Source organism: Postia placenta, assembly GCF_002117355.1.
Source record: "Postia placenta MAD-698-R-SB12 unplaced genomic scaffold POSPLAscaffold_7, whole genome shotgun sequence".
Lineage (NCBI taxonomy): Eukaryota > Fungi > Basidiomycota > Agaricomycetes > Polyporales > Adustoporiaceae > Rhodonia > Rhodonia placenta.
This window is the reverse complement of record NW_020169838.1, coordinates 580,405-596,346: the sequence shown is the minus strand read 5'-3', so window position 1 is coordinate 596,346 and position 15,942 is coordinate 580,405. Positions and strand designations below refer to the sequence as shown.

The 15,942-nt window shown below is 53.3% G+C and overlaps 6 protein-coding genes across 6 annotated transcripts; 4 read left to right on the top strand and 2 right to left on the bottom strand.

Annotated features, from left to right (window-relative positions):
- Positions 1-108: 108 nt before the first annotated feature.
- Positions 109-1,321, top strand: POSPLADRAFT_1056666 (hypothetical protein; the record flags this gene model as incomplete). The annotated part of the gene is made up of 4 exons (XM_024480818.1): positions 109-149; positions 207-284; positions 343-954; positions 1,012-1,321. The coding sequence occupies 4 exons, from the start codon at positions 109-111 to the stop codon at positions 1,319-1,321; spliced, it is 1,041 nt and encodes a 346-aa protein (XP_024338868.1).
- A 1,818-nt stretch (positions 1,322-3,139) lies between these two features.
- POSPLADRAFT_1056665 (hypothetical protein) lies at positions 3,140-5,244 on the top strand (the record flags this gene model as incomplete). Its single annotated transcript, XM_024480817.1, has 8 exons — positions 3,140-3,304; positions 3,366-3,575; positions 3,656-3,850; positions 3,905-3,972; positions 4,025-4,084; positions 4,139-4,219; positions 4,273-4,878; positions 4,935-5,244. 8 exons carry the CDS (start codon positions 3,140-3,142, stop codon positions 5,242-5,244), a joined length of 1,695 nt encoding a protein of 564 aa, XP_024338867.1.
- A 259-nt stretch (positions 5,245-5,503) lies between these two features.
- Positions 5,504-6,698, bottom strand: POSPLADRAFT_1039925 (hypothetical protein). The gene is made up of 6 exons (XM_024477622.1): positions 6,521-6,698; positions 6,338-6,392; positions 6,144-6,287; positions 5,954-6,075; positions 5,741-5,895; positions 5,504-5,681 (listed from the first exon to the last, which is right to left on the bottom strand). The coding sequence occupies exons 1-6, from the start codon at positions 6,686-6,688 to the stop codon at positions 5,630-5,632; spliced, it is 696 nt and encodes a 231-aa protein (XP_024338866.1). The 5' UTR covers positions 6,689-6,698; the 3' UTR covers positions 5,504-5,629.
- Positions 6,699-6,962: 264 nt separating this feature from the next.
- Positions 6,963-11,032, bottom strand: POSPLADRAFT_1181292 (hypothetical protein; the record flags this gene model as incomplete). Its single annotated transcript, XM_024488826.1, has 11 exons — positions 6,963-7,643; positions 7,696-7,804; positions 7,860-8,663; positions 8,719-8,975; positions 9,029-9,097; positions 9,153-9,266; positions 9,319-9,950; positions 10,009-10,165; positions 10,216-10,335; positions 10,387-10,530; positions 10,589-11,032. The coding sequence occupies 11 exons, from the start codon at positions 11,030-11,032 to the stop codon at positions 7,305-7,307; spliced, it is 3,189 nt and encodes a 1,062-aa protein (XP_024338865.1). The 3' UTR covers positions 6,963-7,304.
- Positions 11,033-12,060: 1,028 nt separating this feature from the next.
- On the top strand, positions 12,061-13,226 carry POSPLADRAFT_1039921 (hypothetical protein). The gene is made up of 2 exons (XM_024477621.1): positions 12,061-12,733; positions 12,789-13,226. The coding sequence occupies exons 1-2, from the start codon at positions 12,078-12,080 to the stop codon at positions 13,018-13,020; spliced, it is 888 nt and encodes a 295-aa protein (XP_024338864.1). The 5' UTR covers positions 12,061-12,077; the 3' UTR covers positions 13,021-13,226.
- A 277-nt stretch (positions 13,227-13,503) lies between these two features.
- POSPLADRAFT_1181289 (hypothetical protein) lies at positions 13,504-14,451 on the top strand (the record flags this gene model as incomplete). Its single annotated transcript, XM_024488825.1, has 3 exons — positions 13,504-14,140; positions 14,192-14,230; positions 14,280-14,451. Exons 1-3 carry the CDS (start codon positions 13,509-13,511, stop codon positions 14,449-14,451), a joined length of 843 nt encoding a protein of 280 aa, XP_024338863.1. The 5' UTR covers positions 13,504-13,508.
- Positions 14,452-15,942: the final 1,491 nt, after the last annotated feature.

The following is a 15,942-nucleotide window of genomic DNA, read 5'->3' as shown; positions in this document are numbered from 1 at the left end:
GAATGAACCGCTTCCTCGATAATCCAGACCTGTGCGTTGACTCCTTGCTCTTGCTGACTTATTGAAGTTACGGACTGTTATGATGGCAGGCACAAGGTGTACGAGGCCATGTCTGTATTCATGCACGCTTCCGAGCCGGGAAATTACCTGTTCGTGCAGTCACATTTGTGGTGGGAACACCCTGCCTAACAATGTTTGTACAACAGTGCGGATGTATTCCCAATCTTGCGACGGCTGCCTGACATACTGGCCCCGTGGCGCAAGGAAGGGCGTCGGATGCACGAGTGGCAAGTTGATCACTTAGATTCGCGTATGTTCTCGATCACTGACGACAGCGAGCAGGGAGATGGGGCTCTGGGGAAAGCTACTGGATGAGTGCAGCTCTGACATAGCGAAGGGCATCGCACGCACAGGATTCGTATCCGACTATCTACGCGCGCGCGCAGAGGCCGGGCTCGGTGACCTGCCAGGAAACGGTGCTACAGACGACGGCGTTGGATGGATGCGCGACAAATTCCTTGCATATACGGCTGCCTCGGTGCTCGAAGCAGGCTCAGACTCGAGCTCGACGGTGATGTTCTCGTTCATCCTGTTCATGCTCAGCAATCCAGACGCATTGCAACGCGCTCGCGAAGAGATGGACAGGGTGATAGGACCAGATCGGATGCCTGGCTGGGAGGACGAGGATAGGCTGCCCTGGCTTGTGGCCTGCATCAAGGAGACCCTCCGTATCCGACCGCCGTTCATCTCAGGCCTACCACATGTGGCGGAAGAGGACGACGTCTACAATGGCTATTTCATCCCCAAAGGCTCAATGGTGATTGGTAACGTTTATGGGATTCATATGGACCCTGCTCGGTACCTCAACCCTTCGATGTTCGATCCTGAACGGTTCTACAACGCGGATTCGGGACTGCAGTGGAACAGTGGTCCGGATTCACAGAACCGTGCCAAGTAAGCTCGATTCACCTATGCACGTCCTCGTGCGCTCATAACGATGACTGTTGCTAGCTATGTCTTCGGATGGGGACGGCGGTTTTGCATAGGCAAGCATTTGGCGGAGGCGTCTGTGTTCATCGTGCTCGCGAGGCTGGTGTGGGGAGTGGACTTTTACGCCCCAGCAGACTCCCACACGGGCATGCCTATCCTTCCGGATGTGAAGGACGAGGCGTCGTGGACGGACGGATTGGTGAGCGCACCAAAAATCTTCTCTGTGGGCTTTAAGCCTCAGTCCGAGAAACACGCGGAGGTGATCAGGAGGTCGTACGTGGATGTACAGGCGGAGTGGGAGGCAATGGGGCAGCCCGTCGACGTGCAATAAGGAACAGTGGTATCATCGATGATCGCTCCGGTGGCGACTCATGATCCGTTATGTATCCGCATTCTAACCACACCCTCCGCAATTGACTTCCGAGAATCAAGTTGATCGAAAAATGGGATTGAATCATGCCGGAAGATGACAGCTGGTGATAAGCAAATAAGCCGTCGGAGATGGCGTTCGCATGCTCTCCTATCCTGGCAAGTATGGTGGCGGCAGGCGGATGAGCACAGCTCGACAGCAAAGCTGCCATATTTTCTGACAATGTTCCCAGTGGCTAGAGCTCAGAGTGGCTAACAGGACATGTTGCTATATCGCTCTTGTGGTTAGACTGCGTAGCTCAAGTATCCAACTCTCAAGATGCGGTATGCGAGTTCGGGTGGGAATCGGGACTCTCGGAGGCAGATGAATGGTCTCCTTTTGAGATATACTTCAGTCATTACGACAAGAATAATACGTGCGCGAGTCATTCGAGGCGAAGGCTAATACCGACGGGAAGATGCTACCTGATGCCACCGGTAGTGACTGAGATGGGCAGGTGAGCCAAACAGACCGCGCATCAGTATAATTGCCCTTTTCATGCACATATCCGACAACTGATCCTCCTGGAATCAACGATTTCATGCAAGTCAGAAAACATGTCTAAGCTCGTCCGAGACCCGAAGCGAGAATGATCAAAAAGATATATCACGTTTGTCTGAGCTCTATCAAACGCGTAAGGAACAGAATGGCTCGCGCAAAGTCTACGAGGCACTACAAACAACACCAAATACTGTGGCGTGCGCTCGCCACAATTTCCAACAAAACATTCAAGTGCACATTCAAAAATTTGATGGTTGAGTTAGGAGAAAACGTCCCGAACTTACCTGACCTTTAGGCGATCAGTCCATTTATGGGCATCATGCTTCAACAAAAGTGAGATAGGTGGATCCGGAGGTTCTCCAATATTGTTTTGCCATTAGTAGAGGCTGTGCAGCTTGGTGGGAGCCATATCAATTATCATCCTCCAGAGGCTTCGTTGATGCCGAATTTCGATTAGATCCCAGCTGGCATTTCGCCATATCAGACAACCAAGACCTAGAGTGGGGTTAGGGCTTTCCAAATCGTTGACTGCGGCTAGCCAATCGCGTCGTTTAAAAACTCTGACCCCGTTGCTAACTCTAGCCATGTACCTTATATGATATACCGATAGCAGCGCCGAATGCGATCTGGGATGTTCATGTCAATTCCCGCAAACAACGGGATCCCTTACCAGTTCTCCGTTTCAGCCTTTCCTCAAAGAAGGGAATCGAGTATAGTCAACATCGGCATCGTACGCCCAGTCCCTGGGTAGCAGTCCGATTCACATACTTTATTTCACGTTTCTATCATTACAATGTGTTCGGACGATCGGCCATATATACCAAGAGATTCTTGTAAGAGGCGTTTCTCATCTACACACTCTTGTCACTTTGACAGATAACGCTGACGGTACTGTTCCCAGCTTCTTTGGTTCTATTGGGTCAATGCCCGGCTGCGGTGACAGGCCCCTTCTTGTTGCCATATACATAAGATGCCCGCATTCTCACACGGTATGCGCTTCTTGAATCTTGTGATGGGTTTTTGCTGATCCATACGATCACGAGAGAGGTTTCGGTCCCGTCACAGTGCGGCTTTGAATCGCCGGGACGCTTCGTCATCGCGGTTTGCCTGCAGCATGCTCACAGTGTATCCTGACTGCTCTCCTATATATGTTCGCCTTGTAAGAGGGCCGGCCCTGTTGCTCGTGGCTCACAGCGAACTTAGCTCACGTCGTCTATGACTGCGTTCACCAGCTTGAATATGTTCTCGCCTGAACTCGCTTTGCTCGCGGGCATCGCGATCTTCTCTGCTTACTGCGTCTCGTTCATGCGCGACACAAAGGCCCCCTGCCCCCTGGTCCACCCGGCATTCCCCTACTCGGCAATCTGTTTCAGCTGGACGCTCTACGCCCACATCCCACGGTATGTGCGCAGCATGAATGCACCCTATTGCCATATCAAACGTCGTTCATTGAATCTACGCACAGTACTACAAGTGGGCGGCCAAGTATGGCCCAATTTTCTCTATCAAGCTCGGCCTACAGCGGCTCATCGTGCTAAGCTCTGCCGAGGTGGCGGATGAGCTTCTCGTCACGCGCAGCAAGCTATATTCCAGCCGCCCCGATATGCATGTTGCGAGTGGCCTCGTGAGTGACGGTCAACGGATGGTCTTAATGTCAAACAACAGGGAGTTCAAGGTCTGTGCAAAGTCCCGCAATTCGCATTGGTTGTACACTTGCCTCGGGGCAGTGCTCATGCATTTGTATCACTGGCGTAGATTGCTAGGCGAACAGTATCAGGCATACTTTCGCCTGCGCCCTCCAGGAAGTGGCGCAATATGCAGGATTTCGAATCACGCGTCATACTGCAAGATCTGCTCGATCACGCCGATACCAGTATTACCGAGACTTTCACTGAGGGCCCAAATGGCAAAGTCCCAGAGCGGCACTGGTACTCGATCTTCAGAAGATACGTAAGTGCCTCTCGATCATGCCGACCTGTAAACATAGCCTCATGTCGCATGTAGACTACGAGCGTTGTGATGCTACTCTCGTATGGCATGCGAATGAACCGCATTCTTGACAATCCGGACCTGTACGTGAGACTTTTTCTACATTCATCAAAGCATTGCTTGATCTAGCGGCAGGCACAAAGTCTACGAGGTCATGTCAAACTTTGCCCACGTTTCCGAACCAGGCAGCTTCCTGTTTGTCCAGCGTAGTTTACGGCAATGCGACACCTGACAATCATTATGCAACAGTGCGGATGCGTTCCCCATCTTGCGATGGCTGCCCGACATACTGGCTCCATGGCGCAAGGAAGGCCGCCGGATGCACGAAACGTAAGTCGTAGAGTCCGGCTAGGATACAAACGGTCGCTGAGCACCCCGAGCAGGGAGATGGGGCTGTGGGGCAAACTGCTCAAAGAGTGCAACGAGGACGTAACGAAGGGGGCTGCACGCACAGGATTTGTACCGGATTATCTCCGCGCGCGTGCAGAGGCCGGACTTGGCGAGCTCCCAGGAAATGGTGCCACAGACGATGGTGGTTGGATGCGCGACAAGTTCCTCGCGTATACGGCCGCCTCGGTACTCGAAGCAGGTTCGGACACGAGCTCGACTGCGATGTTCATATTCATCTTGTTCATGCTGAACAATCCGAATGCGCTGCGCCGCGCCCAGGAGGAGATGGACAGGGTTGTAGGACTAGATCGGATGCCTGGCTGGGAGGACGAGGATAGGCTGCCCTGGCTTGTCGCCTGCATCAAGGAGACCCTCCGTATTCGACCGCCGATTGCCTCGGTTCCTCATGCGGTCGAAGAGGAGGATGTCTACAAGGGTTACTTCATTCCCACAGGCTCAATAGTGGTCGGTAACATCCACGGGATTCATATGGACCCTGCACGGTACCCCGATCCTTTCGCGTTCAACCCCGAGCGGTTCTACAACGCGGATAAGGGGCTGCAGTGCAACAGCGGCCCAGATTCTCAGAATCGTTCCAAGTACGTGTGATCAACTCGTGCACCCCTTCTGCGTTTATGCCGACGGCTTTTGCTAGCTATATGTTCGGGTGGGGTCGACGATTCTGTCTGGGTAAACATGTGGCAGAGGCGTCGATCTTCATCGTGCTCTCGAGGCTGGTATGGGGCATCGACTTCTATGCACCGGTGGACACCCACACGGGAAACCCTATCCTTCCGGATGCGCTCGACGAGATGGTGTACTGGGACGGGGCGGTGAGCCCGCCGAAGATCTTTCCGGTAGGCTTCAAGCCTCGTTCTGAGAAGCATGCCGAGGTCATCCGGAGGTCGTACGAGGATCTGCAGGAGGAGTGGCGTGCAACAGGTCTGCCTGTTGATGTGCGTTGAGAAGCAGTGGCATTGCCGACGATCCAGCAACTGTTGCTTGTCGCGTCTCATGTAGTCTTGAATTTCGTACATTTACCGTGAATAGCAGGCATCACGCAAATACTATGTCATAATCGAGATCAGACACCTGACTGGTTCGTAAAGCCGCGCTGTACAAGTCAGAGATGGAGTCCTCGAGCAAGGCTCAATGAAGGCAGCCGAATGCAAAAAGCGGCGAACAGGTCGAGAGTCTCTTAACGTAGGGATGCAATGCACACGATTTTTCACGTAAGACAGTAAATTTTCACTCGGAGATGCACATGGTTGGTACTCAAAGCAAGGTACAGACAACAGATTACACACACGATCCAGATCACAAAAACGATGAGGATACGCTGGATAGGTTTCAGGCAGAAGCAGAATTGAGATTCTTCACGTACTCAAGAGCGAGTCTCGGGCTATGCATCGCGTGTCATGTCGTTACTCACGCAAAGATTCCACCAAATGATTTACATACCTGTCAGCAGGTTTCACGGGAAGCCTTTTCTCGACGAGTTTCCCGCCCTTCTCGAAGACGAAGTGGCTACGCTTGGTCTTTCCACCCTCCCCAGCACCTAGGGCGCTGATCAACTGGCGCTTAGGGTCCGAGAGCAAGGGATAGGGCAGGTTTTTCTACCGATCAGATGAACCATGCATCAAAGAACTGCAACACAACTGACGCCATGCGAACCTTTGTTTGCCACTTGGTCTGAGCAGACGCACTATCCGCACTCAAACAGTAGACATCAAAGTTGTGGGCAGTGAAGTCGGGGTATATATCGCGGAAGCCGCAAGCTTGGGTGGTACAGCCGGCTGAAACACATTTCGAATTCAACAACGAGCAAAATTGGAAGTAATCATGTATAATCAGTTGAACTCACGTGTATCAGCCTTGGGCACAAGGAACAGGATCACCCCTTTCTCCGCTGCCAGCGTCGACACTTCTACGTCCTCGCCCTTCTCGTTCTGGAGCGTCAGAGAGGGCAGAGCATCCCCGACATCGATCGTTGCCAGTTTGGCAGCAGCTATAAAATGTATCAAAAGTGCACGCTTCCTCATCATTCTATGTACATACCCGCATTGGATTCCGCAGTATCAGGTGCCTCGGCAGCCTCCTCCTCGGCCTTGCTCTGCAGAGCGGAACGGATCAGCAGTCGCCCTGGTCAGTCTTGAGAACACAACGATACAATAACACTTCAAAGCGACTGTGCAAAATACAGAACGTCTCCAGAACCTTCGCCAAGCCGCTAACGCGTACCTTTTTTACAGCAGGACTGTCTCCATCCACATCAGCTGTTCTCTTCTTGGATTTTGCCGTAGCCTTTTGAACGGGTTCCTTCACTTCTGCTTTCGGTTGTGCAGAAATGCGAGAAGACCGCCTAGTAGGCTCAGTAGGCTCAGCAGTTGCTTTGGTACGGCCAGTCATGATGAGAAAGGAACAAGGAAGGTTAAGTGGAAGGCGCGGCGCGGAAGGTCGAACACCAAGTCGAGCAATCTTGAGGTCAAATGCCACCACCTTCCCCGTCAACTCCGTGCCAATTACAGAGCACGAATATGCAAGACGAATTAAGCCGCAGTCACTTTTGACTTCAATATTTTCAACGTGTGGATATCACTGTCGTGAGCGTCCGCCTTGCTTAGGCTAAGCCGAAATTGCAGCGTTCTTGTGGAAACACACGTTCACTATCCACATGCGCTTCAAGCCACAGCCCTATGTTACGTAGAAATTAGAAGGTATGTACCAATGGTATAGCCATAGCCAATTGCACCCAAGCCTGGGGATACGATCATAAGAAAGGTAGTCTAGCGTGTAGTACCGTAACGTTCATTCCCAAGACGGGCAATAAAGCAACAGCTGTCTCAAGGTATGTCTGAGCTAAAATTCAACACAACGAGAAGGGAATAAGTGATGGGAGATGAGGGATATCCAGTTGGGCGTAGCATAGGTATGCGAGGGTAATTGAAAGCACGACAAAGCAAGATAGCAAGCGCCATCACGAGGTCTTGCAATATCATGAGGTAAAAACACCAAATTGCGGGGCTTAGTCAGATTCCTTGGAATTTGAAGACGCAGAAGACAACCTCCGACTGAGGAAAGCCTTGATCTGGACAGTAGGTGTAGACGGTTGAGTCGGGCTTGAGACCTCGGCGGCGGTCTTTGGGCTGCTATCTGTCGGCTTCTCTCCGTTGGCAGCGTCGACGGCGTTGTCGCCTGTAGGGATGACAGAAGACGACGACCGCGAGCGACGAACATAGGGACGAGGAGGCTTCTTCTCCTGTGGGGATGTCGGAGGCGATGGTTGGGGCTCCGGTCCCAGATCAGCACCAAAGTCATCCAGCACTGCTCTTGGCGGTGGACGCTCCACCATAGCATCCAATAGCTGTGCGGGATCGTGATGAAAGAAATGCCGATGGCACAGGAAAATCGCTTACCTCACGTCGGAGTTCTTCACCATCATAGTCGCCCTCCATCTCTTCCGGTCCAAGCAATACCGCACCCTTACGGAAGACTTCACCCTCTTCTTCAACCCAGCTTCGCGACCTGTCGCACGGATGATGAGAACTAGCTTGTGGACATCTCGAAAAAGCTCACTCACAAGTCCGTCGGTGACACTAGATCATCTGGTTGCGTTACTAACAAGTGTTGCCCGTCCCCATCCTCGTCATCGGAGTCGATGAGGAAGGTCGGGCTGAGGACCTTCTCTGGCTCCTCTGGCTCCGGTTCGGCTCTGCCTTTACCCTTATCTACACGAGGTGTGATCGGCTCCTCGTCGCTCGTGTCCTCAGCACGACCGTCCGCCTCTCCATGTCGCGCGTGCCCATTAGTAGGCGATGCAGATCCGTTCGCTTTGCCCGTCTCCACATGGATGCCAAGCGCGTGTAGCACGAGGCTTTGCCTCCGCGGCGCACATCGCGCCAGCAGGGTTGTCAGCTCGTCGTTCAAACTCAGGAGCTCCTGTAGTCGTGCAGGCTCTGTCGTCGTGTCGATGATGCTCATCAGCGATTTCTGCACCTCCTTCACGCTCGCGGTCAGATCCGCAACCACCTCTTGCACGGGCGTCGCAGGCGCTGATGAAGATGATGGCGAGCGCGCGAGCAGGTCTTCGAGCTGTTCCTTGCATCCGCGTGCCTGTGCGAGGATGTTCGACTCGGCCTGTCGTGCCGCGGAAGGGATGCAGTCAGCCGAGGCCTCAGAACGCACAGGCGAGTGGTCAACAGGGTCATCAACCTTTTTCTTGTCGTCCTGCCGAAGGGACTTGGCCAGCTCGCTCTCCTCGATCATGCCCCAGACGCCCTTGCCCTGGCCCCGCCCGCTCGCGCCGTCGGGGCTCGTAGCCTGCGATTTCTTCTCCGCCTCCTCCGTATTGCGCACGCAGGAGTAAAGAATGTCTCGACATAAGCTGTTGTCAACACGTCAACGTTCAGTAATCACCCGAGGAGCCGTGGTAGACTCACCGAGCCATCTCTTCATCACCTGGAGGAATGTTGAGATCTAGACATCGCATTGTATGATTCGCCTTCAGGCCCGAATTCAGAGCCATCACGCCTGCAAGGTCTAGATTGTTCATGGTAAGATCTAGGTGTAACAATGATGTCGATTCTGGTAGGAACTCGGCAAGTGCGATGGCTCCGGCTGGCGTCATCCCGGTTGAGGAAAGGAATAATCGTTTCAGTGCATCATTGAGGGTGAACGCTGTCCGCAGAGATTGTATCTGGCGTATGGATGGTTCAGCACATTGTTCAAAAAACGAAAAAGACCACCTACCCCTTCAAGGCCAGGACCACAACACGGGTTCTTGCTGAGGTCTAACGTCTCCAGGCAGGAGTTGTATTTCTGAGGTGTTTATGTAAGCAGGGACTTCCGTGTAGGAGAATATCATGCAGGTTACCAGAGCCTCAGCCACTAGAATCAGTCCCTGTACATCAAGCTTGTTCTCGCTCAAGTTCAGGACCTTCAACGTTCGATTTCGCTTCAACACCTGTGCAATATACGTAATGCCCGTCTGCAAATAAGTACTGTCAGCGACAACGAACTCGGCATAGCGACAGGCGTACCCGGATATCGTTCCCGCGCAGATCCAGCGTCCGCAACGCCCCCAATCTAGGCAGATTGTCTAACGCGCGCACCTTGTCCAGCAACGCAGCGCTCGGGCCCTTGTCATATCTCTGTGACCCGTTATGATTGTGCCCCGACACCGACGGGTGCACAGGCGGAGGAACCGAATGTCGCGTGGTCACTCCGCCCTGCGCCGACGACGTGATGATGGGTACCGGCTGGCCGGTCAGGGAGAGCGGATTCACCGCCGCTGCTGTCGCCGTCGCCGTACCCGTGGCAGCTCGCCGCGCACGGGGCACATAGGGCGTGTAGGTAATCTGAGGGATCGTGGAGGGGTGCCGTGGAGGTGGAGGGAGAGGCCCTGTGCGCGCTGGCGGAGGAGGTGGTGGTGTCGCGGTGCCATCGCTGCTGAGCGAGATCGTCGATAAGGAAGGAGTTGAAGGTGGAGATAGCAGCGAAGTAAGGGTTGGGCTCGTCGCGATGGGCGACGTTGGAGTGGAGCTGCCGCCTGTCGATGGATAACGGTCTGGATAGTCTCTGATCATAAGTGCGATCGCGACTGCGCCGGTCGCATTGATGCGGTTCAGACGGAGGGATATGTTGCGCAGGGAGGCTTTCCGTACGGTGTTGGCTGCAGTCGGCGGTGGTGAGGGAGGACAGTAGATACTCACGGTGCACGAAGAACCTACCTAGTGCATCTAAAGCAATCGGCTTCAGGGTGCAATCATCCAGCCTTAGCGATACCAGGCCCAGCTTGGGTACTTCGGCAAGTGCTGCCGCAATATACTCGATTGACCGCTTGTCGAGTGAGTTCTGCGAAAGGTCCAAGAACTGCAGGCTCTTGGTCTAATGCGACGTCACGAAGTAATCTCATACCATCTATAGGGTTCACGTACCTTCGCAAGGTACGCACCGATCAACCGGAATGCTGGTGCCTTCAAACGCCGATTTGACGCAACAGACAGGAACGTTAGGCTGTCTGGGATCAGTAGGGCATGTAACATGGGTTTGAGGGTCTGCAATGTCACAAATGAAGGTAGCACATCAGCGGATGTAATTGCACGTACCTGGTCGTCTAGGTCACATTCCTTGAAGACCAGTTTCCGCAGCCCCCACTCAATGGTGAACACGTCGGACAGCACTGACGCCGACCCCACCGTCAGCTGCACTCCTGAGAAGTCCACCGTGCGTGGGTTTGTTCCGGCAGCGCGCTGTGAGCAGCAGACTCTAAGCACACGTCCCCTTCAACCCAAGGTGGCTGCAACACACCTTGAAAGCGGTAGAAATACCTGGGTCAGGAACCTCCTCCCGCCCTTCGCAACATTCCCTGTAGAAAGACTCGACTTTGTCCATGCTCCACCATGTATCCGACGTGTTAGAATCATGATTAATTGAATTGCCCCGCACAACACGCCGCCTGCGTTCTACTTCGCGCTCCTCAATGGACCGCTTCTCTTCCTTCAAAGTGGGAGTTGACGGTGGATTTGCCGCAGAGATTGGATAGACCATAGTCATCTCCGGGAGGATAAAGTGCGCTCTCTTGAGCGTCGCATTCTCATCCTGATTTGCAGCTTGCTGGCTCTGTGTCGGCAGGAGCTTGGATAGTCTCGCAAGGGAGAAAAATGACTGCTGTGGAGGCGGGGGGCGCTTGAGGATCGACTTGCCCGGCGTTGGGATGGTCACAGCAGACGAAGAGGGAGATGAGGCGAGCATTTCTGCAGCATCTCGCACGTTGTTGGCGACAGCGAAGACACACAGAAGTCTGAAACAGGCGGTGTGATCTGGAACAGGCGGGCGAGGATATTGTTATCGCCAACTTGTTACTTGAACTTACTGCACTTACTTACGCTGGCAGAATCACGTGCTTCCTGAAAACACATCAGAAACTCGCAGCACTCCTACGAGTCCTACAGATCGAAGCCACATGCATTCGATGAGCGCAAGCGCAAGTCGTATTGTGGGTTTGTTAGCCACTATTCACAATGCTTAAAGTAGGAAGGGCAAGCGAGAGTTTTCTGCACCGGAATGACAAGATTAGTTATGTACGTTATTGATTTTAATTTAAGATTTCGGCATCCGCCGCCATCATTACCTATTAATAGGGTTTCAATACTGCTTAAATGCACCATTCATTCTCACTTTGGGCTGAGGAATACTTTTCGCTAACCTTGCTTTCACGAATGCTTTAGCCCAGTGAGAAATCACAGAATGTTGAGCGTTCGAGTTGGCTACAAAGTGAGGGCCATCCGAGTCCGAGAGTCATTCTTGTTCCTTGAGGTAACTTGGCCGAGCATCAGGTCTTCTGTTATTACTGAACTGATACTTACAGTAACATCGTCGCACGATTCAAGGTGGAGTCATGATATATCATCTTGCAATATACCGTCACGGTAAGATGCGCCTCGGCATGAAGCAAACTTACCAACACCACACAGTATCCCCTGCTTGATTTCCTGTTAACGTCTCTGGGATTTTCATTTGCCAAACGCGGAGGTATGTAACGTTTCGTGCTCTCCACGTAAATGGGCCTCGATGGGCCCACTTGTACTCTTTGAAACCATGACCAGTCGGGATGATAGAGGTGAAACGGAATCAAATATTGCACAGCCCGTCCACATGCCGGTCGATCACTGTATGCAGATCGGTGGCGCACAGAGCACCCTAATACAAAAAGCGAAGCATATGAGCCCTTCGACGACACTATCTTCACCTCGCAGTCACCACGCGCAAGTGAGAATCCCCCCCCCTCCCTAACAGTATGTCGAGCAGCTTCTCCTCTGAAGGGACCATCCCCTTCACGGTCGATGGCGAGACCCATCAGACATGGTACCGCCTTTTCGGTGACCTCACGAAACGCACCCACCGCCCTCTCGTCGTGATCCATGGCGGGCCCGGGCTCAGCCACGACTACCTCCTCCCGATCGGCGACCTCGCAACGACTGCGTCCATCCCCGTCATCCTTTACGACCAAGTCGGCACCGGGCGCTCTACGCATCTACGCGAGAAGCCCGCGTCTTTCTGGACGATCGACCTCTTCCTCGACGAGCTCACGAACCTGGTAAATCACTTCGGCGCCCAGGACGATTTCGACGTCCTCGGGCACTCGTGGGGCGGCACACTGGCCATCGAGCTCGCCATCCGACGCCGCCTGCCCGGTCTGAAGCACGTCGTCCTCAGCAACACGCTCGCCGCGAAGCGTCTCGTTAAAGAGTCGAATGAGATGCTGCAGAAGAACTTCCCACAGGAGGAGCGCGAGGCATGGCTGGCGGGCCCCGAACACCCACTATTCGGCCAAGCCTCCGCACACTTCTTCTCCCTGCACGGATGCTTGCTCAGCCCACCGCCACAGGAAATGCTGTACTCGCTGGCTCAAGGATCGCCAGGAACGGGCGACACGACCGTCTATAATGCGCTGCAAGTCTGTGTGCAATATTGATGTGCTCGCCTACTTACCGCTGGCCCATCACAGGAGCCAAGGGGAGTATGCAGATTGGGATGTGATCGACAAGCTGCACACTGTCGAGGTCCCCGCGTTGATACTCAACGGACGCGCGGACTATATGCAAGACTTCGTGAACGCTCCATTCTTCACACACATCCCGCGCGTCAAATGGATTACGTTCGAGAAGTCCAGCCATATGCCGTTCTGGGAGGAACGTGAGAGATACATGCAAGTGGTCCAGAATTTCCTCGACCTATAGTGGAGGTTACTCGCCCTCTTGTACACCAAGACTGCCCCGAATGAGTATCCGACGTGGCACATGGCTTGCGAGCTTGTCAAATTGTTCATCCCCGGTCTCGCCACTCATGTCGTCATAAATTAGTCACCATTTGATGTATTGCCAGTCACTAGCTAGAGGTAATTAACCAAACATTAGTTTGGCAAGTAGGCTGTTCGCGAAGACATAACCCTGTGCGATGCGACATATTTGGTATTATATCACAATCAGTTTTGAATATAGCCTCGCCAACGTCTATGTAATACTTTATCTGGCGTCCACACGTGCTGTTTGTCACAGGTAATTGGAATCGACCAAGGTTTGGTAGAGTTCGAATCTGCCGATTGGCCGCGTAGGCTGCCGCCCTCTGCCGCCCAACGGTGGCGGCAGCGGCAGCAGCCTATGTCAACCTTCATCTCTGCGAGGATGCCTACCTCTTTTTCTACATCCCTAACTTGCTTTCTTGCGAAATGCATCTTCAAATAATTATAGGCTCTTCCAAGCTCGCTAGGATCCCGCCATTGGCTTCGCGCATAAACAAACTCACGGGCAGCCGACATTTCAGCTCTACGCCGCCTGTTAGATCACTGGCCGGAACCGTCGCTCCGCATCACAGCTATTTCCTCCTGCACACCCATCGTCCGCCGAGAGAATATCCTGCTAGATCCAAGTCGCCGCTGCTGCACGCTTTGACGCGGCATGCGCTATCCTGGGGTGGTCTTGTGAACTTCTCGTGGTCGGAACAGCAAGCCGTACATCCAGGGTACGTTGGTCTTGGGGAAGCCGAAGGGGAGCAGGAGGTTTATCGTGCCACCGCATTTTCACATGCCGGAGGCTGTATAGACATACCCGAAGTATCGCTTGCGAATGTGGGCTCTGTGGCAAAGACGTTGTACTCCCACGCGCTCGGGGACCTACCGGCGACTACACCTGATAAGAGCATCGACAAATTGCATCTCTACGTGTGCACGCACGGCGAACGGGACTGCAGGTGCGGGGACACAGGGAGTGAGGTCGCGGGAGCTCTACGGAAGGAGATCAGCAGACGTGGTCTGACACAAGACATCTCGCTTGGAGAGGTTGCCCATGTGGGCGGGCACAAGTGAGTGTTAAGGATATGTCGGCTCTATCTGTACTGACGCCTTATTCTCAGATATGCTGCAAATCTCCTCGTGTTCCCCTTTGGCGACTGGTTCGTAGTACGAGTCATTCACCTCTGCTGGTCGTTGACAGTCTGACAGGTTGGGCATGCTGCAAGGTATCGACGCACCCGCGGTGCTCGACGAGATCTTAGAAAGACGGAGTCAGCGAGCAGTGGAGAGTTTGCAGTCAGCACCGCTGTGTCCCCCATTCTGGCGAGGCCGGATGGGCCTCAACAAGCAGGATCAGATTGCCCTACATTCACGATCTTGATGCATTTGCGCACTACCACGTCTTTGTCAGCCTGAGGCCGTCATCATACATATATATTCCTTCTTAGACATTCACCAGAAGAAGACATGGTCCCCCGTACACTGACTACCCGCGAACCCACTGGCATAAGGGTTCAAGTGAGCTGAACTGTACTTCCCATCTTACTTCCTGCCCATCAAGGCGTTAGTTGTTCTGACACCCCGGGGGGCGCAACCCACCGAGGGCGTCGAGACCCGTGGCCGCCAGTGCTATCGGAATGCGTACACAACTGTCAGCCTCACCACTGTAAATAGGATGGATTAAGCCCGAGGACTTGATCAAATCTTCCCTGACCACTATCATTGACCAGAGCTTTAGACCACCGTCGTACTGCCCACTCACTACTGTTATCGTGAGCGTCCCAAGAGCGGGTGAGTGGCGTAACATTTTCGCTGCATATCGCACAGCTCATAGTGTACTACAGTGTATCAACGATCTCGTTGCCGGTCGACTTGTTAAGACCCTTATCTCCAATTCAGTAAGATTGAAGTTCAGTACTTGCTATAAAGCCTGCTAATTCTGGGTTGGTCGATGGTCTACCATATGTGCTTGGCATGAAGGACCGCTTCTGTCCGCCAACCTCTCTATATTCTGGGGAGGTATTTACTTGAATCACACAGTATCTCCGGGTTACACTTCTTCACGGAGCAGTCCAAATACGCTTTGAGACGTGGAGGATGAATGGTGTCAACCTGCAATGGGCATTCATCAACTTCGCTCGAGGACAGGAGTGAGCCTCTTCGTTCGCTCATACTCTGTCGTTCTAAGCTCCATCGTGGTAGGTTCACGATCTGCCGACTAATTAATCTTGCTTATCTGTGGTAGCAGGTCATCAACGTTCGTCTCACATCCGCTCAGAACTACGAAGTCAAGGATGGAGGTGTTGTTTCGTATTCTTTGGTGATACAACCAGATTGGCACCGGTCTATCCACACACCTTCGCGGCAAGCCATACGCGTTCTCGACGATCGACCAGCTGATCGATGAACGATATACTGAATGGCGCGAAGTCGCTCTCAAGGTATAGCATCCCACCGCCCGCTGGCAGGGTGTGCTGTTTCATTTGATAGCTGCCCACGGTGAGCCCATTTCATAGTGGATAGTGTAGTCTCAGGCCATGTCTACATCCTCGCCGCTCGAGGAGAGCTACGTCCCATCTTGCGGGGAAGTTCGTGTTCGTGTAGCCCACGGAGAGGTGAGCTTCCCTTGTTGCCATCTCTGCATCGGAAATACTTATTACAGACTTGTCGTATGCTCCGAGGCGTCCGAATGACTTCAGTTACGACTCGTGCAGCAACATTCGCTGAGAGCGCGAGCCCGGCTAGGACAGGAATACGTATACCCACCGCGAGAGCGGGTGCTACGGTGCACATTGATCACTCACCCACGTTAGAGACAAATCGCAGACCAGTTGGCTTGTGGGCGCCCATAGTATCGCAGCCTCGCCTGATT